General features: G+C 40.1%; 1 protein-coding gene across 1 annotated transcript; it reads left to right on the forward strand.

The window, feature by feature from the left end:
• The first annotated feature begins 298 nt into the window (after positions 1-298).
• Positions 299-17599, forward strand: LOC112216133 (nuclear factor interleukin-3-regulated protein-like). Its single transcript, XM_024376279.2, has 2 exons — positions 299-381; positions 15068-17599. Exon 2 carries the CDS (start codon positions 15174-15176, stop codon positions 16011-16013), a length of 840 nt encoding a protein of 279 aa, XP_024232047.1. The 5' UTR covers positions 299-381; positions 15068-15173; the 3' UTR covers positions 16014-17599.
• The last annotated feature ends 5769 nt before the right edge of the window (positions 17600-23368 follow it).

The raw sequence follows: 23368 nt of genomic DNA on the forward strand, positions 1-23368 counted from the left end.
TCTGATCAAACCCATCTCCCAGACGATAACATGCGTAAGCCTCAAACTTTACACTGAGGGGGATACAGACACACAGAACACAAGTGATGGGCTAGGCTCGATGGTGCAGGGGTGGAAAGACAAACAGGCAGACAGACTTAATGCGCTAAGAGTGAGAAAACAAAAGGTTGTGAGATGTCACACATAGTATTGGTGGTCATAGCCACATTACTGTAGGTGAACTTCACTTGAGTTACAGTGGAAGGATGATTATACAGTTCTGTAAGTTGCCGTCTGTTTCTCACAGAAACACAATGGGTGGGCGGTGGCACTTTGAGTGAGGTCATTGTCATGTTGCATCAGTGGTGGACTCACTGGAATATAGTTGTCTGGCAGCAGAAGGTAAGATCCTGTGTTCATTTTCACCTAATTTTCACCCAACTAAATTCAAGTTCCCTTCACATATGACGTATACAGCTACAGAGAGAGTGAGGTAAATATCAAGGAGTTGATTGGGTACAATAAGTCATTTTTTAGAGTCATGCTGTGCCGTCTGATCTAACTCTCAAGTCTCAGGTTGCAGCAGTCATCAGAGAATATTACTGCACTCTTGAATTCCTAACTAATATTTTCAGACATGAAAAGTTAGTCTTGATTTACACAATTCTAGTTTTGAGATTTTTGGAGTGTGTTATCATAGCAGGTCTATTTTACATGTGGTATCTCAGATCTGGGTATATTTTAAATGAGGTGACTTCCCCATTTAAAAAAGATCACACATTTTATCAAATGTTGACACTGGATAAGAGCTAGTTTTTTAAACAAATTAACATATTTTTTAAACTTATTTAGAATACTTTTGTACAACATACAAAAACCAATACAATAATGCTATTTATTGCATATGTGTTGCATAAGTGTAAACTAGGAGAAATGTGAAATGTAGTCAGGCAGTGTAGGACCTGTAAGACCTTTCTACATTTACATAAAAGTGATTACAGCAATGACAAATATTTTTAATTGACCAATTATTGTTCTATATAAGAGGGTGAAAATATAGAATTGTAAAAGAAGAGACATCAGACAGATATTATCGTCTATTTTATTCCCTGTTGAAAACGCTACAAACTTTGTAGAGTTAAAGGCTTAGTTACTTCTCCCTACATACTGTATAAAGCTTGTAGAAGGTAGAACAACCAGAAAATTCATAATGGAACTCGTTGTTGTTGTTCTTCTTCTTCTGGTGACGAGCTAATAAATAAGAGTCAATTAAAGTGTTATTAATAAAAAAGTACTTTTCTTATAGACACATACAATGCAAGAAATACAATACAATCCTAACTGATTTGACATGTTATTTTTTTAAGAATGTATGCGTTAACTGAAAAAGCATGCTTGTAATGAAGGCAAAATTCCCTGGAGAATTTAAGAGGTACTGGACATTTTCTATCATTGCCACCGTGACAGTTCGCCGAAAACATAAACAGCAAAAGTCAGGAGGTTAACCAATGGTTTCCTATTAGGAACCAGGGAGAGAGACTCAAGTACTTCACAAAGCAAGGAAGGAAACAACAACAGACCAACTGGTGCTGTGACTGCTGCAGTAAAAACAGATAGGTGTCAAAAGAAGAAGTTTGAGAGTTTCTTACTAAAAAGCAGGGTCTATAATAAGCATGTCACTAAGAAGCAGGTGCAGAACTCTAGCAGTGAGGTTCTCGTCTCTGGAGAGGACTGTTCAGGAAGCTGAGCAACTCTCTCTGCTGCAGTCCTGTGCTTTCAAGCTTCCCTAATCGCTAACGCTGTACACAGCATGAGTGCTCTCCACTTGCTAGTTCTCAGCCCTTGACCCCTGACAAATGTCCTCCAACTCACTGTTCCCTTACAAAAAAGATTGAGGTTTTGAAACTGCAGTAAAAGTGCAGTAACTGCAGTCGACTGTGGTATTTTGGACTCAATAAATGCAAAATAACTGCAGTGTACCGCAGTTGAACAGCAGTTATACTGCACTTTAACTGCAGTTACACTGCAAACTTACTGCAGTAAAAAAAATAGGTTATTTTGGAAGCAGTATTTTCAGTATATTGCTGTTATATTGCAATCTGACTGCAATCTTTTTACAGAAGAGTTGGGGCAAGTTTTTCCAGTTTGTACCCATTTAGGCCACTCTGCCATCTCGACACAGAGCTGCTCTACTTCCATCACCTCTAGCACCAGGCTGTAAATATGTAGCACCGCATGAAATACTGTGCAACAGTACAGCAGCAATGTTAATGAGGTTTAAAATGGTCTGGATGTGGTTGTACACGCCATAAACAGATTGGTTGCTTCTAGTTATCAATTGATGAAGATATGCATTAAGAAATGATCATGGCCTGCAATTTTTCTAGCTCATCATACAACAATATAAAGAGAAGGTACAACTGCAAGGGAAACGTTGAGAAGTCCAGCTATATCTGGTGTAGGGGAGTGGGTAGACTATATATAGGTATTTTGACCTCTAAAGGCGTGTGCTCTCCACCACAAGGCAGAGCACTAATCTCTGTCTCTCATCTCAGTCTTTGGGTAAATGTTTATGTCCTTTGCTTTGACTGCCACTTCAAAGAGTAAGTATCAGCAACGTGCAACAACGTTGGTCTACTGTGATCTACATGAATAGTAAAATTCTCAAAGTTGTATTTTCTGGGGTTCTCGTACATGCAACATTTCCATTTTTAAACTCTTTTTCAATATTGTTAGCTTTCGTAATATTTCATTGATGTTGCAAAATTGCTTCAGACAAAGATCTACATAATAATAATATATCTAATAGGACAGACAGCGAGACTGCTCGCAAAGTATTAATGAAAACAAGAACTCGCAGGATATTTCACTATAAGTTGAGGTAAAAAGCTATAATAGTTATGTTTTTGCACTTTATACAGCACTGGTTCGTGTGTGAAATCCTGTGCGAAAACATATTTTTCAGTGCATCTATGAAGTGTTAAGTACAGAGGTCAACAAGAGGTGTAATATCTGATTGTACATTTTGCCCGTTAAGAAGCTTTAATTTTGCCTAACGGTGTCACGACTTCCGCCGAACTCAGCTCCTCTACCTGTTCGGGCGGCGTTCGGCGGTCGATGTCAACGGCTTTCTAGCCATCGCTGCTCCATTTTTCATGTATCCATTTGTTTTGTCTTGTTCCCTGCACACCTGGTTTTCATTCCCCAATCAATCTACATGTATTTATTCCTCTGTTCCCCATCATGTCTTTGTATAAGATTGTTTGTGTTACGTGTGTATTGTTGACGCGCCAGACTGGCTTGTTTTTTCCGTGCTATTTTTTCACGAAGATGTTTATTGTTAAACACAATTCTTGTGACTGTTTTGCGCGTTCTGCACTTTTGCCTAAATAAAGTGTGTGCCTGTTCACAAATCTCTGCTCTCCTGCACCTGACTTCGCTACCAGTATGCACACATCTGACAAATCGAGACAATAAAGAGAGCGTGTCCCATGTGTGCATGTGCGGTTAAAAAGACTCATTATACTCATCATATTAAATAGCCAAAGGCTGAAACCTTGGTCAAAGGCAATAGGGCTCTCACTATACCAGTATCACAATACTATTATACTGCACTTTCCATGACAAAAAAGTAAAACACAAAGAAGACTAAACTCTTTAAAAACCTGCTTTTTGTTAAATAGTGTGTGCTATAGTTAGGAAAATTAGCAATTGTGATTCTGAATGACAACATAAGGCTGTTTGTATGTTTTCAATATTCCAATGATTTTCCCCAAGAAATGTCGTTCGCTTCATAATAATAATAATTATCATGTTTTGTTTGCGTGCCATGATACTTCTGAGTATCACGATACTGGTATCTTGACAACCCTAAAAGGGAGTGAGATGGGAACATGCCTCTGACCCATGATTATTAACAAATTATTTTCATCTCTCAGAGCAAAATGTTGACCTTCATAGACATGACAACCTTTGGGAAATTTTGTACAACACAGACGTGTGTCTGCCAGTGTGATTATAGCAATGGACACACTGTATTACCTACAGTTGTGATTGTGATCAGACACTTGATCAAAGGTATGATGAGTAAGTGGTCTCACCCAAGGGCACAGTCATTGCTGGTATGTTTACAACATTTTAACTCTGAGAGAGTAAATCCCCAGATCGGTAGCTTACTTCATTTTACACTGACATTTTACTGAGCTTCGTCCCAGGGTACAGTGAGAGCAGAACAGCATAAGCCATATGAAGTTGAACACATGCCTTCCCCTCAAGGCCTCATATCTCCAGATCGCATAACTTACATTAAGCTCAAATTACATAATTGTTGGTCTCATGTTACATAACTGGCAAATAAATGTAGTGTAAATCTCTAGTGTATTATTGTCTATTTCACATTTACAAACCATCTTGTTTGCAACACACCACTGTAGGACCTTACCTTGTCCCTGCTAACCGTGTCTATAACCTTGTCCCTGCTAACCGTATCTATAACCTTGTCTATAACCTTGTCCCTGCTAACCGTGTCTATAACCTTGTCTATAACCTTGTCCCTGCTAACCGTGTCTATAACCTTGTCTATAACCTTGTCTATAACCTTGTCTATAACCTTGTCTATAACCTTGTCCCTGCTAACCGTGTCAATAACCTTGTCTATAACCTTGTCTATAACCGTGTCTATAACCTTGTCTATAACCGTGTCTATAACCTTGTCTATAACTGTGACTATAACCTGGTCTATAACCTTGTCTATAACCTTGTCCCTGCTAACCGTGTCTATAACCTTGTCTATAAAGGTGTCTATAACCTTGTCTATAACCTTGTCTATAACGTGGTCTATAACGTGGTCTATAACCTTGTCTATAACCGTGTCTATAACCGTGTCTATAACCTTGTCTATAACCTTGTCCCTGCTAACCTTGTCTATAACCTTGTCTATAACCTTGTCTATAACCGTGTCTATAACCCTGTCTATAACCTTGTCTATAACCTTGTCTATAACCGTGTCTATAACCGTGTCTATAACCTTGTCTATAACCTTGTCTATAACCGTGTCTATAACCGTGTCTATAACCGTGTCTATAACCGTGTCTATAACGTGGTCTATAACCCTGTCTATAACCGTGTCTATAACTGTGTCTATAACCCTGTCTATAATCTTGTCTATAACCTTGTCTATAACCCTGTCTGTAACCTTGTCTATAACCTTGTCTATAACCGTGTCTATAACCTTGTCTATAACCTTGTCTATAATCTTGTCTATAACCCTGTCTATAACCTTCTCTATAACATTTTCTATAACCCTGTCTATAACCTTGTCTATAACCTTGTCTTTAACCCTGCCTATAACCCTGTCTATAACCCTGTCTATAACCCTGTCTATACCCTTGTCTATAACCCTGTCTATAACCGTGTCTATTATGTTGTCTATAACATTGTCTATAACCCTGTCTATAACCCTGTCTATAACCTTGTCTATAACCTTGTCTATAACCTTGTCTATAACCATGTTTATAACCCTGTCTATAACCCTGTCTATAACCTTGTCTATAACCTTGTCTATAACCCTGTCTATAACCTTGTCTATAACCCTGTCTATAACCCTGTCTATAACCTTGTCTATAACCCTGTCTATAACCCTGCCTATAACCCTGTCTATAACCCTGTCTATAACCTTGTCTATAACCCTGTCTATAACCCTGTCTATAACCTTGTCTATAACCCTGTCTATAACCGTGTCTATTACCCTGTCTATAACCTTGTCTATAACCCTGTCTATAACCCTGTCTATAACATTGTCTATAACCCTGTCTATAACCGTGTCTATTACCTTGTCTATAACCTTGTCTATAACCCTGTCTATAACCCTGTCTATAACCTTGTCTATAACCCTGTCTATAACCGTGTCTATTATGTTGTCTATAACATTGTCTATAACCCTGTCTATAACCCTGTCTATAACCTTGTCTATAACCATGTTTATAACCCTGTCTATAACCCTGTCTATAACCTTGTCTATAACCTTGTCTATAACCCTGTCTATAACCTTGTCTATAACCCTGTCTATAACCCTGTCTATAACCTTCTCTATAACATTTTCTATAACCCTGTCTATAACCTTGTCTTTAACCCTGCCTATAACCCTGTCTATAACCCTGTCTATAACCCTGTCTATAACCTTGTCTATAACCCTGTTTATAACCGTGTCTATTATATTGTCTATAACATTGTCTATAACCCTGTCTATAACCCTGTCTATAACCTTGTCTTTAACCCTGCCTATAACCCTGTCTATAACCCTGTCTATAACCCTGTCTATAACCTTGTCTATAACCCTGTTTATAACCGTGTCTATTATATTGTCTATAACATTGTCTATAACCCTGTCTATAACCTTGTCTATAACCTTGTCTATAACCATGTTTATAACCCTGTCTATAACCCTGTCTATAACCTTGTCTATAACCCTGTCTATAACCTTGTCTATAACCTTGTCTATAACCTTGTCTATAACCCTGTCTGTAACCTTGTCTATAACCTTGTCTATAACCGTGTCTATAACCTTGTCTATAACCTTGTCTATAATCTTGTCTATAACCCTGTCTATAACCTTCTCTATAACATTTTCTATAACCCTGTCTATAACCTTGTCTATAACCTTGTCTTTAACCCTGCCTATAACCCTGTCTATAACCCTGTCTATAACCCTTTCTATAACCTTGTCTATAACCCTGTCTATAACCGTGTCTATTATGTTTTCTATAACATTGTCTATAACCCTGTCTATAACCCTGTCTATAACCTTGTCGATAACCCTGTCTATAACCCTGTCTATAACCTTGTCTATAACCCTGTCTATAACCCTGCTTATAACCCTGTCTATAACCCTGTCTATAACCTTGTCTATAACCCTGTCTATAACCTTGTCTATAACCCTGTCTATAACCTTGTCTATAACCCTGTCTATAACCCTGTCTATAACCTGTCTGTCTGTCTATAACCCTGTCTATAACCCTGTCTATAACCCTGTCTATAACCCTGTCTATAACCCTTGTCTATAACCCTGTCTATAACCCTGTCTATAACCTTGTCTATAACCCTGTCTATAACCGTGTCTACCCTGTCTTACCTTGTCTATAACCTTGTCTATAACCCTGTCTATAACCCTGTCTATAACCTTGTCTATAACCCTGTCTATAACCCTGTCTATTACCTTGTCTATAACCTTGTCTATAACCCTGTCTATAACCCTGTCTATAACCCTGTCTATAACCTTGTCTATAACCCTGTCTATAACCGTGTCTATTATGTTGTCTATAACATAACCCTGTCTATAACCCTGTCTATAACCCTGTCTATAACCTTGTCTATAACCTTGTCTATAACCCATGTCTATAACCCTGTCTATAACCCTGTCTATAACCTTGTCTATAACCCTGTCTATAACCTTGTCTATAACCCTGTCTATAACCCTGTCTATAACCTTGTCTATAACCCTGTCTATAACCCTGTCTATAACCTTGTCTATAACCCTGTCTATAACCCTGTCTATAACCTTGTCCCTGTCTATAACCCTGTCTATAACCTTGTCTATAACCCTGTCTATAACCCTGTCTATAACCTTGTCTATAACCCTGTCTATGTCTATAACCTTGTCTATAACCCTGTCTATAACCCTGTCTATACCCTGTCTATAACCTTGTCTATAACCCCTGTCTATAACCCTGTCTATTATGTTGTCTATAACATTGTCTATAACCCTGTCTATAACCCTGTCTATAACCTTGTCTATAACCTTGTCTATAACCATGTTTATAACCCTGTCTATAACCCTGTCTATAACCTTGTCTATAACCTTGTCTATAACCCTGTCTATAACCTTGTCTATAACCCTGTCTATAACCTTGTCTATAACCCTGTCTATAACCCTGTCTATAACCTTGTCTATAACCCTGTCTATAACCGTGTCTATTACCCTGTCTATAACCTTGTCTATAACCCTGTCTATAACCCTGTCTATAGCCTTGTCTATAACCCTGTCTATAACCCTGTCTATTACCTTGTCTATAACCTTGTCTATAACCCTGTCTATAACCCTGTCTATAACCCTGTCTATAACCTTGTCTATAACCCTGTCTATAACCTTGTGTCTATTATGTTGTCTATAACATTGTCTATAACCCTGTCTATAACCCTGTCTATAACCTTGTCTATAACCTTGTCTATAACCACGTTTATAACCCTGTCTATAACCCTGTCTATAACCTTGTCTATAACCTTGTCTATAACCCTGTCTATAACCTTGTCTATAACCCTGTCTATAACCCTGTCTATAACCTTGTCTATAACCCTGTCTATAACCCTGCCTATAACCCTGTCTATAACCCTGTCTATAACCCTTGTCTATAACCCTGTCTATAACCCTGTCTATAACCCCTATTGTCTATAACCCTGTCTATAACCGTGTCTATTACCTTGTCTATAACCTTGTCTATAACCATGTCTATAACCCTGTCTATAACCTTGTCTATAACCCTGTCTATAACCGTGTCTATTATGTTGTCTATAACATTGTCTATAACCCTGTCTATAACCTTGTCTATAACCCTGTCTATAACCTTGTCTATAACCCTGTCTATAACTTGTCTATGTCTATAACCTTGTCTATAACCCTGTCTATAACCTGTCTATAACCCTGTCTATAACCCTGTCTATAACCTTGTCTATAACCCTGTCTATAACCCTGTCTATAACCTTGTCTATAACCCTGTCTATAACCGTGTCTATTACCTTGTCTATAACCTTGTCTATAACCCTGTCTATAACCCTGTCTATAACCTTGTCTATAACCCTGTCTATAACCCTGTCTATAACCGTGTCTATAACCTTGTCTATAACCTTGTCTATAACCTTGTCTATAACCGTGTCTATAACCGTGTCTATAACCGTGTCTATATCCTTGTCTATAACGTGGTCTATAACCCTGTCTATAACCGTCTCTATAATCTTGTCTATAACCCTGTCTATAACCTTGTCTATAACCTTGTCTATAACCTTGTCTATAACCCTGTCTGTAACCTTGTCTATAACCTTGTCTATAACCGTGTCTATAACCTTGTCTATAACCTTGTCTATAATCTTGTCTATAACCCTGTCTATAACCTTCTCTATAACATTTTCTATAACCTTGTCTATAACCTTGTCTATAACCTTGTCTATAACCTTGACTATAACCTTGTCTATACGTGGTCTATAACCTTGTCTATAACCTTGTCTGCAATCTTATCTATAACCTTGTCTTTAACCCTGCCTATAACCCTGTCTATAACCCTGTCTATAACCTTGTCTATAACCCTGTCTATAACCCTGTCTATAACCTTGTCTATAACCCTGTCTATAACCTTGTCTATAACCTTGTCTATAACCCTGTCTATAACCGTGTCTATTACCTTGTCTATAACCTTGTCTATAACCCTGTCTATAACCCTGTCTATAACCTTGTCTATAACCCTGTCTATAACCGTGTCTATTATGTTGTCTATAACATTGTCTATAACCCTGTCTATAACCCTGTCTATAACCTTGTCTATAACCTTGTCTATAACCATGTTTATAACCCTGTCTATAACCCTGTCTATAACCTTGTCTATAACCTTGTCTATAACCCTGTCTATAACCTTGTCTATAACCCTGTCTATAACCTTGTCTATAACCCTGTCTATAACCCTGTCTATAACCTTGTCTATAACCCTGTCTATAACCGTGTCTATTACCCTGTCTATAACCTTGTCTATAACCCTGTCTATAACCCTGTCTATAGCCTTGTCTATAACCCTGTCTATAACCCTGTCTATTACCTTGTCTATAACCTTGTCTATAACCCTGTCTATAACCCTGTCTATAACCCTGTCTATAACCTTGTCTATAACCCTGTCTATAACCGTGTCTATTATGTTGTCTATAACATTGTCTATAACCCTGTCTATAACCCTGTCTATAACCTTGTCTATAACCTTGTCTATAACCACGTTTATAACCCTGTCTATAACCCTGTCTATAACCTTGTCTATAACCTTGTCTATAACCCTGTCTATAACCTTGTCTATAACCCTGTCTATAACCCTGTCTATAACCTTGTCTATAACCCTGTCTATAACCCTGCCTATAACCCTGTCTATAACCCTGTCTATAACCTTGTCTATAACCCTGTCTATAACCCTGTCTATAACCTTGTCTATAACCCTGTCTATAACCGTGTCTATTACCTTGTCTATAACCTTGTCTATAACCATGTCTATAACCCTGTCTATAACCTTGTCTATAACCCTGTCTATAACCGTGTCTATTATGTTGTCTATAACATTGTCTATAACCCTGTCTATAACCTTGTCTATAACCCTGTCTATAACCTTGTCTATAACCCTGTCTATAACCCTGTCTATAACCTTGTCTATAACCCTGTCTATAACCTGCCTATAACCCTGTCTATAACCCTGTCTATAACCTTGTCTATAACCCTGTCTATAACCCTGTCTATAACCTTGTCTATAACCCTGTCTATAACCGTGTCTATTACCTTGTCTATAACCTTGTCTATAACCCTGTCTATAACCCTGTCTATAACCTTGTCTATAACCCTGTCTATAACCCTGTCTATAACCGTGTCTATAACCTTGTCTATAACCTTGTCTATAACCTTGTCTATAACCGTGTCTATAACCGTGTCTATAACCGTGTCTATATCCTTGTCTATAACGTGGTCTATAACCCTGTCTATAACCGTCTCTATAATCTTGTCTATAACCCTGTCTATAACCTTGTCTATAACCTTGTCTATAACCTTGTCTATAACCCTGTCTGTAACCTTCTCTATAACCTTGTCTATAACCGTGTCTATAACCTTGTCTATAACCTTGTCTATAATCTTGTCTATAACCCTGTCTATAACCTTCTCTATAACATTTTCTATAACCTTGTCTATAACCTTGTCTATAACCTTGACTATAACCTTGTCTATACGTGGTCTATAACCTTGTCTATAACCTTGTCTGCAATCTTATCTATAACCTTGTCTTTAACCCTGCCTATAACCCTGTCTATAACCCTGTCTATAACCTTGTCTATAACCCTGTCTATAACCCTGTCTATAACCTTGTCTATAACCCTGTCTATAACCTTGTCTATAACCTTGTCTATAACCCTGTCTATAACCGTGTCTATTACCTTGTCTATAACCTTGTCTATAACCCTGTCTATAACCCTATGGGACTCCCAATCATGACCGGTTGTGATACAGCCTGGAATTGAAGCCGGGTCTGTAGTGACACCTCTAACACTGAGATGCAGTGCCTTAGACCGCTGCACCACTCGGGAGCCCCAAGGTCAATAACCTTGTCCACAACGTTGTCTATAACTCTGTCTATAACCCCATCTATAACCTTGTCTATAACCTTGTCTATAACCCTGTCTCTAACCCTGTTCATAACCTTGTCTATAACCTTGTCTATAACCCTGTCTATAACCCTGTTCATAACCTTGTCTATAACCTTGTCTATAACCTTGTCTATGGCCTTGTCTATGGTCTTGTCTATAACCCTGTCTATAACCGTGTCTATAACCTTGTCTATAACCTTGTCTATAAATATGTCTATAACCTTGTCTATAAATATATCTATAACCTTGTCTATAACCTTGTCTATGGTCTTGTCTATAATCATGTCTATAACGTTGTCTATAACCTTGTCCATGGTCTTGTCTATAACCTTATCTATGGTCTTGTCTATAACCCTGTCTATAACCTTGTCTATAACCTTGTCTATAACCTTGTCTATAACCCTGTCTATAACCTTGTCTATAACCTTGTCTACAAATATGTCTATAACCTTGTCTATGGTCTTGTCTATAACCTTGTCTATAAAGTTGTCTATAACCTTGTCTATGGTCTTGTCTATAACCTTGTCTATAATGTGGTCTATAACCTTGTCCATGGTCTTGTCTGTAACCTTGTCTATGGTTTTGTCTATAACCTTGTCTATTATCTTGTCTATAATAACTTATGGACTAGAGCTACAGCTGAAGCCGGAAGTTTACATACTCCTTAGCAACATACATTTAAACTCAGTTTTTGTGAAATGTAAGAATAATAGTAGAGATAATGATTTATTTCAGATTTGATTTCTTTATTCACATTCCCAGTTAGTCAGACGTTTCCATCCACTCAATTAGTATTTGGTAGCATTGCCTTTAAATTGTTTAACTTGGGTCAAACATTTCGGGTAGCCTTCCACAAGTTTCCCACAATACGTTGGGTGAATTTTGGCCCATTCCTCCTGACAGAGCTGGTGTAACTGAGTCAGGTTTGTAGGCCTCCTTGCCCGCACACGCTTTTTCAGTTCTGCTCACACATTTTCTATAGGATTGAGGTCAGAGTTTTGTGATGGCCACTCCAATACCTTGACTTTGTTGTCCTTAAGCCATTTTACCACAACTTTGGAAGTATGCTTGGGGTCATTGTCCATTTGGAAGACCCATTTGTGACCAAGCTTTAACTTCCTGACTGATGTCTTGAGATGTTGCTTCAATATATCCACATCATATGACTTTGTCATGATGCCATCTATTTTGTGAAGTGCACCAGTCCCCCCTGCAGCAAAGCACCACAACAACATGATGCTGCCACCCACGTGCTTCACAGTTGGGATGATGTTCTTCGGCTTGCAAGCCTCCCCTTTTTCCTCCAAACATAACGATGGTCATTATGGCCAAATAGTTCTATTTTTGTTTCATCAGACCAGAGGACATTTCTCCAAAAAGTCAGATCTTTGTCCCCATGTGCAGTTGCAACCGTCGTCTGGCTTTTTTATGGCGGTTTTGGAGCAGTGCCTTCTTCCTTGCTGAGCGACCTTTCAGGTTATGTCGATATAGGACTCGTTTTACTGTGGATATAGATACTTTGTACCTGTTTCCTCCAGCATCTTCACAAGTTCCTTTGCTGTTGTTCTGGGATTGATCTGCACTTTTCACAAAGGATGTTCATCTCTAGGAGACAGAACGCGTCTCCTTCCTGAGCGGTATGATGGCTGCATGGTCCCATGGTGTTTATACTTGCGTACTATTGTTTGTACAGATGAACGTGGTTCCTTCATATGCATTTGGAAATTACTTCCAAGGATGAACCAGACTTTTGGAGGTCTACAAATATTTTTCTGAGGTGTTGGCTGATTTCTTTTGAGGTCTTGGCTGATTTTCCTATGACTCAAATGATGTAAATTAGAAGCTTCTAAAGACATGACATAATTTTCTGGAATTTTCCAAGCTGTTTAAAGGCACAGTCAACTTAGTGTATGTAATCTTCTGACCCAGTGGAATTGTGATACAGTGAATTATAAGTGAAATAATCTGTCTGTAAACAATTGTTGGAAAAATTACTTGTGTCATGCACAAGTAGATGTCCTAACCGACTTGCCAAAACTATAGTTTCTTAACAATAAATTTGTGGAGTGGTTGAAAAACGAGTTTTAATGACTCCAACCTAAGTGTATGTAACCTTCCGACTTCAATTGTACATTCACCTGGTCTCCTTCGGATTATTCTAGTAGTTCTTCTGTTGCTCTATGTTTCTGGCGTCATGGTGCTGACAGTCGGTGCATTATGGTCTCATCTTTCTCTGCTGTAGGAAACATGGTGGAGAAACAACGTCAAACAGCCATCAGCATTGTAGCCCAAACCAGCCCGCGACCAATCAATCTCAACTATTGAGCTGCATACCACTGACATCCAAACAGATCAGAGTTCACATTGGGACATGGTGCTCTTACTAATAAGCATGTAATGGTTCAGGAGAGACTTTTATTAGGGTTGTATTAGGGTTTCTATTTTCCAGTAGCTAGGGCCCATGCACCTAACCTCTTATCTCATACAGAGGCAATAGAAGATGAAAGGGAGGTAGAGGATATGGAACCAGAGATGAGCACACTGCAGGCAAGCAGTAGCTTCTTGTGAAGGGGTGGGCAAGTCAGTGCACCATAACAAAAAAAAGACTGCGAGAGAGAGAGAGAGAGAGAGAGAGAGAGAGAGAGAGAGAGAGAGTGTGTGTGTAGAGAGAGAGAGAGAGAGAGAGAGAGAGAGAGAGAGAGAGAGCGAGTGTGTGTGAGAGAGAGAGAGAGAGAGAGAGTGTGTGTGTGTATGAGAGAGAGAGAGAGAGAGAGAGAGAGAGAGAGAGTGTGTGTGTATGAGAGAGAGAGAGAGAGAGAGAGAGAGAGAGAGAGAGATAGAGAGCGAGTGTGTGTGAGAGAGAGAGTGTGTGAGAGACGGAGAGCGAAAGAGAGAGAAAAAGAGAGTGTGAGGGAGAGAAAAAAAGAGTGTGAGAGAGGGAGAGAGCAGAATTGTGAAACCAAAACCTTCCTTGTTTCTAAAACGGGCCTGATCTGCATCAAGCAGATTGAGTGTGATCGTAACTCTCAACCACTTGACTTGCCCGTTCTGTCAGACAAAATAGTGGTAGTAAAAAAGTAATAGTAATCTAGGAAAACAATATGAGTTTATTAGTCAAGTTGAAGGAAGAGACAGGTTCAGAGAGGTTCCTGTGTCAAATCTAGAAGCTGGTTTTGTGAATGACATAAAAGCTGGCACAGCAAAGACTAGACTATATATACTTATATATACTTCTACTATATCATACCAACTCTCCAACATGAGCATTTTAATGTGTAGGCCATGCATACTGTCTGGTCTCTGTCTACGAGATGAATCACACGTTAAATGTACACGTCTTTCAGACATTAAGAGCAAAACGTGTTAAATTATTTTAGTCACCTTAGAGGGGATGGCTACACCTCAGACAACTCCTCCTCTCTGCCCTTCCACCATATACACCACTGCTTTATTCAGCCTGTATATCCGGTTAGACAGTGGGATATGAGTGTGTTAGTGGCTCTACAACACCATGTCATTCAAAGATTTCAATGCTCAAACACAGAAATTAGTAAATGTTCTGATCTGTGACCCAGACTGTATAGCAGAAATGTGAAAATGTATAGCCTAATCATAGGATTTTGCAAATAACTAATAATAAACATTCCCTTCACAGGTGAAATCCTAGACAGAAACCTGAACGAAGTGCACGAGAACTTACTTATCCTTCTTTTATCTGCCCAACCAAGAAATAGCCATCCTACTTTCTATACTGAGACCAGATGGAGCCCATGTCAGTATCTCCAAATGGGAGCACGGAGACAGTGGAGGATGGTCATACAGCCTCCCTAGAGGGGGCGCTGATACACAAGGGCCTGAGGCGCAAGAGAGAATTCATTCCAGAGGAGAAGAAGGACGTCACATACTGGGAGAAGCGTCGCAAGAACAACGAGGCGGCCAAGCGCTCGAGGGAGAAGAGGAGGGTAAACGATTACGTGCTGGAGAGCCGCCTGGCGGCCATGAACAAAGAGAACGCCCGGTTGAACACAGAACTGCTGGCCCTCAAACTCCACTTTGGCCTGGTGAGTCCTGCGGGCTATGCTGCCCACCAGAGCAGCCTGCTACGGCTCCACCATGCCCATACCCACAGCCCTCATTCTCCGCCACCCAGCAGCCCAACCCAGCCCCTGGACAAGGACGTCTACTGGGGTAGGAGGCCCAGCTACAGAGACCCCTCTACTTTGCCAAATTACCACCACCTACCCCCTGTCCTGACTGGACAACTGGCTCCTGCCATGATCAATCCACATGCTCTACCAACTAGAAGGGCCTATCCATACTTCTTAGAAATCCCTGGTGTTGTCCACCCTGCAAACTCATCCTCCCTTCTCCTGCCCCCGCTTCTCCCCTCTCCCCTATTGTCCTGGACGGGGGTTCCCCTGCTGAGGCCCACCCCTAGGAGAGGGGGTTCAGATGAGGAGGGAGAACAGCAGGTCCCAGCAGCCTCCTCCAGTGCTGCATTACCGCACAAGCTGAGGCTGAAGACCATCAGAGCTCCTACTGTCCACAGGGATGTCAGAGACAGGGCTTCCCCCCCGCTCCCGCTCTATGTATCTGACTGACTGACCACATAGCACATGGCACAGCAGCACAGAGCAGACCAACCACAGCACTGAGAACATGAAGGATCCATGCTCTTAGCGCTGTAACATTGACACCAAATTTACAGAAATGCGTTATGTCCAACTTAAAACAGACATTTGTCTTTTGATTTATTTTCTGAAAGTTGTTGCTTCTCAGGTTTCGCCATGCTTCCTTACTGCCCAAGTTAACTGGATTAAATACAATGTAATATACTTTACTGGCAATCATGCTGAACTAGCTGGACTTTGGGATGAAGCTATGTTTCATAGTACTGAGGGAGTCTGGGGTGGTGGATGGAATTTATCTTTTTTTTTTATCGAATCAAGTGTTTATGTTACTGTGTGGGGTAATGTTATGGTTTTGTTGGCTGGCTGGCTGCCTGGCTGGCAGGCTGGTATAGCAAGATAGCACTGTGGTTCTGTGCCTCTCTGGAGTGAGGAGCAGGGCTGTAGCTACACATGAGGACGCCGAGCTCCAGACCTCTGTAATTTAAAACATTTATATATAAATAATAATACTACATTTATAAAATCTGTCGGGGTCTCAACTTATTGTTGAGAGTTAGAATAGTAGAACATACAAGGTGCAATTTCAAAACTTGGTTGCAGCAGTTTTCCTCTTGGTATATGTCACTCACTGACAGTCACTCAATTAACCCATGTCAGTTAAATATTTTTAGATTGGTCAATTAGTCTAGTTAGTCTAGCCAGCTATCTAAACTTGTAGTAATCATGGCTGAATTACCAATCGAAAACACAGGGCACGTGCCCAGCTGCCCTGACCTCCACAGAGCCCCCATTGATTTTGTTAGTCACTCTCACTCAGATATCATATTAACCTGGCAAAAGTCATGGCAAAATGTGCAGAATTGCACAAAATGTCTCCCCACCCAAGGGCAAAATGTGTAGAATTGCACAAAATGTCTCCCCACCCAAGGGCAAAATGTGTAGAATTGCACAAAATGTCTCCCCACCCAAGGGCAAAATGTGTAGAATTGCACAAAATGTCTCCCCACCCAAGGGCAAAATGTGTAGAATTGCACAAAATGTCTCCCCACCCAAGGGCAAAATGTGTAGAATTGCAGGAAATTGGCTGTAAAACTGAAGAGAAAATGTTTTCTGTAAAGCAAACTTAATTGTTTACCTTTGTTAATAAAATACTTTTCTGCTAACAGATCGCTCATGTATTAAATTATAGTTTTTAATCTCGGTACTGAGTTAGTGTGTAGCGGCTAATTGTATAGCTAATAGCTATGTGTTTTCAGAGAGACAGGTGGGTGAAGCTACAGAAACCAATGTGATAAATGCTGGGGTTATTTATGCCTGTTTTTGCTGTTCTCAAGACTGCACTAAAACTCAGACCCTGACAACAACCCTGGTGAGGAGTATGTTTTTGGGTTGTGGTTACAGACATATTATTTTTGTCTGCTCTGCCTGCCAGCATTTCAAAGGTACTTCATAGACTTTGAGGTGGAGAGATGGGCCACCTGTGACATGTTTTCTAAGGGATAGGTCGAAATTTACTGGTTGGTCCAGAATAGGGGAGGGTTGACAAACTTTTTTTTAGCTTTGGGGAGGGTTGTGTGGTTTTTTGGGGAGCACAGGGGAGGGGAGTGCGATTTTCCTTTGTTTTCATTAGCTCTTCTGCTCGTATTTCCCCAATAAACAATGGCCTGACTTACTTTTGATATTATCCTATTAAAGTTTAGACAGGCTTATGAAGGTTTGGTATGGTGTGGTTATTGTTATGAAGCTATAGCTACTGCAGGCCTATGATATGAAGGCCGTGTGCCACGGCACTCCAACTGACTCCGACAATTGAACTTGAGGTGAGGAAGACTGTATCAGGCCTTCCAGAGTTACTCCTATAATTTAACAATATAATGCTTACATTTATACAAAATATTTGTATTGAAAATTAACAAATAATCCTCCTTCATTATGGCTACATGTATATCTGTATAGCAGACACAGTAGTCATCTGACATAAAGAAATGCATGTCTGTGTCGTAGCATACCACAGGCCTATCTCTATCTCTCTGGGGTTAGGACTAAGCTTCTCTTCCTTTATATTGGCTGTACCAGTCAAACGTTTGGACACACCTACTCATTCCAGGGTTTTTCTTTATTTTGACAATTTTCTACACTGTAGAATAATAGTGAATACATTAAAACTATGAAATAACACATACGGAATAATGTAGTAATGAAAAATAATAATAAACAAATATATATTTTATATTTGAAATTCTTCAAAGTAGCCACGTTTTGCCTTGATGACAGCTTTGCACACTCTTGGCATTCTCTCAACCAGCTTCATGAGGTAGTCACCTGCAATGTATTTCAATTAACAGGTGTGCATTGTTAAAAGTTAATTTGTGGAATTTCTTTCCTTCTTAATGCGTTTGAGCCAATCAGTTGTGTTGTGACAAGGTAGGGTTGATAAAAGACCAAGTCCATATTATTGCAAGAACAGCTCAAATAAACAAAGAGAAACGAAAGTCCATCATTACTTTCAGACATGAGGGCAGTCAATGCAGAAAATCTTCAAGTGCAGTCGCAAAAATCATCAAACGATATGATGAAAATGTTTCATGAAAATCACTACAGAAAAGGAAGACCCAGAGTTACCTCTGCTGCAGAGGATAAGTTCAGAGATCAAGTAACAGACACATCTCAACAGCAAATGTTCAGAGGAGACTGCGTGAATCAGGCCTTCATGGTTGAATTGCTGCAAATAAACCACTACTAAGGTACACCAATAACAAGAAGAGACTTGTTTGGGCCAAGAAATACGAACAATGGATATTAGACTGGTGGAAACCTGTCCTTTGGTCTGATGAGTCCAATTTTGCGATTTTTGGTTCCAACCGCCGTGTGAGATGCAGAGAAGGTGAATGGATGATCTCCGTATGTGTGTGTTATGGTGTGGGGGTGCTTTGCTGGTGACGCTGTCAGTGATTTATTTAGAATTCAAGGCACAAAACCAGCATGGCTGCCACAGCATTCTACCATCCCACCTGGTTTGCGCTTAGTGGGAGAATCATTTGTTTTTCAACAGGACAATGACCCAACACACCTCAAGGCTGTGTAAGAGCTATTTGACCAAGCAGGAGAGTGATGGAGTGCTGACCGTAGAGTGAAAGAAAAGCAGCCAACAAGTGCTCAGCATATGTGGAAACTCCTTCAAGACAGTTGGAAAAGCATTCATGGTGAAGCTGGTTGATAGAATGCCAAGAGTATGAAAACCTGTCATCAACGCAAAGGATGGCTACTTAGAATAATCTAAAATAGAAAATATATTTTGATTTGTTTAACACTTGTTTGGTTACTACATGATTCCATATGTGATATTTCATAGTTTTCATGTCTTCACAATTATTCTACAATGTAGAAAATAGTAAAAAATAAAGAAAAACCCCTGAATGAGTAGGTGTGTCCAAACATTTGACTGGTACTGTAAATATATACATATACACACACTATATATATGCATATATACAAAGGTATGTGGACACCCCTATAAATGAGTGGATCAGTGTCACGTATATGGAGGGAGTCAGGAAGCAGGTGCAGAAGGAGAGTTTAATAACAAAGATGCAAGGCAAATGAACAAAACAGGGGATGCGCACTGCACATGAAAACAAACCAATATTGACTGATGACTGAGGCTAATGAGGGCTAATAAAGGGAAGGTAATGAAGGTGATGATGAAGTTCAGCTTGGCGTAATGATGGGGAACAGGTGTGCGTAATGATGGGGAACAGGGATGCGTAATAATGGTTGCCACGGCCGGTGGTTAGTAGACCGACGTCGAGAGCTGGAGAGAGGGACCGGGAGTAGGTGTGACAATTCAGCTATTTCAGCCACACCCTATGCTGACAGGTGTATAAAATTGAGCACACAGCCATGCAATCTCCATAGACAAACATTGGTTAAAAAAAATGGCTTTACTAAAGAGCTCAGTGACTTTCAACGTGGCACCGTCATAGGATGCCACCTTTCCAACAAGTCAGTTTGTCACATTTCTGCCCTGCTAGAGCTGCCCTGGTCAATTATGTGGTAGGCCACACACTCTCACAGAACTGGACCGTTGAGTGCTGAAGTGCATAAAGAGTAAAAATCCTCTGTCCTAGGTTGCAACACTCACAACCAAGTTCCAAACTGGCTCTGGAAGCAACGTCAGCACAAGAAGCTTCATGAAATGGTTTTCCATGGCCGAACAGCCACACACAGGCCTAAGATCAGCATGCGCAATTCCAAGCGTCGGGTGGAGTGGTGTAAAGCTAGCTGCCATTGGACTCTGGAGCAGTGGAAACGTGTTCTCTGGAGTGATGAATCATAATTCACCTTCTGGCAGTCTGACAGACAAATCTGGGTTTGGCAGGAGAACGCTACGTGCCCGAATGCATAGTGCCAACTGTAAAGTTAGGTGGAGGAGAATTTGTTATTTTTTATTTCACCTTTATTTAACCGGGTAGGCTAGTTGAGAACAAGTTCTCATTTGCAACTGCGACCTGGCCAAGATAAAGCAAAGCAGTTCGACACATACAATAACACAGTTGTACATGGAATACACAAACATACAATCAATAATACAGTAGGAAAAGTCTATATACAGCATGTGCAAATGAGGTAGGATAAGGGAGGTAAGGCAAAGTAATTTCAATATAGCAATTAAACACTGGAATGGTAGAATGTGCAGAAGATGAATGTGCAAGAGGAGATACTGGGGTGCAAAGGAGCAAGATAAATAAATACATACAGTATGGGGATGAGGTAGTTGGATGGGCTATTTACAGATGGGCTATGTACAGTTGCAGTGATCTGTGAGCTGCTCTGACAGCTGGTGCTTAATGCTAGTGAGGGAGATAAGAGTCTCCAGCTTCAGTGATTTTTGGGGCTTTGGTGACAAAACGGATGGCACTGTGATAGACTGCATCCAATTTGTTGAGTAGAGTGTTGGAGGCTAATTTGTAAATGATCCTATCTATGAGGGTGCCTGTGTTTACGGATTTGGGGCTGTACCTGGTGGGTTCATTGATCATTTGTGTGAGATTGAGGGCATCAAGCTTAGATTGTAGGATGGCAGGGGTGTTAAGCATGTCACAGTTCCAATGATCCAATGAACCGTTGTATTTCTGTTCAACATTTTGTATCAAGACTGCCCAAATCTGCCTAACTTGTTTATTCATAACTTTTCATGTTCAAAACTGTGCACTCTCCTCAAACAATAGCATGGTATTCTTTCACTGTAATAGCTACTGTAAATTGGACAGTGCAGTTAGATTAACAAGAATTTAAGCTTTCTGACAATATATGATATGTCTATGTCCTGGGAAATGGTCTTGTTACTTAGAACCTCATGCTAATCGCATTAGCCTATGTTAGCTCAACAGTCCTGCAGGGGACCCACCTATCCTGAAGAAGTTTTAATGACTTTTTAATTGGCAAGATAAGCCAATTTAGGGATGACATGCCAGCAACAAAGGCTGACACTACACATCCAAGTATATCGGACCAAATTATGAAAGGCAAGAATTGGACTTTTGAATTCCGTAAAGTCAGAGTGGAAGAGGTTAAAAAATGATTGTTCTCTATCAACAATGACAAGCCACCGGGGACAATCCGGAGGGAAAATTACTGAGGATAATAGCAGATGATATTGCCACTCCTATTTGCCACATCTTTAATTTAAGCCTACTAGAAAGTGTGTGCCCTCAGGCCTGGAGGGAAGCTAAAGTCATTCCGCTACCCAAGAATAGTAAAGCCCCCTATACTGGCTCAAATAACCACCTAATCAGCCTGTTACCAACCCTTAGTAAACTTCTGGAAAAAAATGTGTTCGACCAGATACAATGCTATTTCACAGTAATCAGATTGACAACAGACTTTCAGCATGCTTACAGGGAAGGACACTCAACAAGTACAGCACTTACACAAATGACTGATGATTGGCTGAGAGGAATTGATGATAAAATTATTGTGTCTTGTTAGATTTCAGTGCAGCTTTGGACATTATCGATCATAGTCTGCTGCTGGAAAAAAGTATGTGTTATGGCTTTACACCCACTGCTATAATGTGGATAAAGAGTTACTTGTCTAACAGAATACAGAGGGTGTTCTTTAATGGAAGCCTCTCAAACATAATCCAGGTAGAATCAGGAATTCCCCAGGCAGCTGTTTAGGCCCCTTGCTCCTTTCAATCTTTACTAACGACATGCCACTGACTTTGAGTAAAGCCAGAGTGTCTATGTATGCGGATGACTCAACACTGAAATGACTGCAACACTTTACAAACAGTTGCAGTTCTTTTCAGAGTGGTTGGCAAGGAATTAGTTAGTCCTAAATATTTCTAAAACTAAAAGCATTGTATTTGGTACAAATAATTCACTAAACCCTAAACCTCAACAAAATCTTGTAATAAATCATTTGGAAATTGAGCAAGTTGAGGTGACTAAACTGCTGGGAGTTACGCTGGATTGTAAAATGTCATGGTCAAAACATATTGATACAACAGTAGCTAAGATGGGGAAAAGTATGTCCATGATAAGGTGCTGCTCTATGTGGTCAGGTGCCACAAAAAAATTACTTAGGAGTATTGCAATTGGTTCAGGGCAGCATGGATGGCCCTTGGATGCACACAGAGAGCTAATATTAATAATATGCATGTCAATCTCTCCTAGCTCAAAGTGGAGGAGAGACTGACTTCTTCACTACTTGTATTTCTGAGAGGTATTGACATGTTGAATGCACTGAGCTGTCTGTTTTAACAACTGGCACACAGCTTGGACACCCATGTATACCCCACAAGACATGCCACAAGAGGTCTCTTCACAGTCCTCAAGTCTAGAACAGAGAATGGGAGGCACACAGTACTACATAGAGCCATGACTAAATGGAACTATATTCCACATCAAGTAACTGATGCAAGCAGTACAATTAAATGTTTAAAAATGACTAAAAAAGAACCTTATGGAACAGCGGGGACTGTGAAGCAACACAAACATAGTCACAGACACATGCATACACACACACATACACACTATACACACACATACACATGGATTTAGTACTGTAGATATGTGGTAGTGGTGGAGTAGGGGCCTGAGAGCACACAGTGTGTTGTGAAATCTGTGAATGTATTGTAATGTTTTTAAAATTGTATAAACTGCCATAATTTTGCTGGACCCCAGGAAGAGTAGCAGCTGCCTTGGCAGCAGCTAATGGAGATCCATAATAAATACAAACACATTTCTCATTAATGAGAGGTCAGAAAAGTCCAAGTATGACTAAGTGAGATGAGGGGAGAATACCAACTTCACATAGGAGGT

The sequence above is a fragment of the Oncorhynchus tshawytscha genome, linkage group LG01, assembly GCF_018296145.1.
Source record: "Oncorhynchus tshawytscha isolate Ot180627B linkage group LG01, Otsh_v2.0, whole genome shotgun sequence".
NCBI lineage: Eukaryota > Metazoa > Chordata > Actinopteri > Salmoniformes > Salmonidae > Oncorhynchus > Oncorhynchus tshawytscha.

Excerpts from the sequence above, each read along its gene's own strand:
- LOC112216133 (XM_024376279.2), top strand. The coding sequence starts at position 15,174 with ATGGAGCCCATGTCAGTATCTCCAAATGGGAGCACGGAGACAGTGGAG.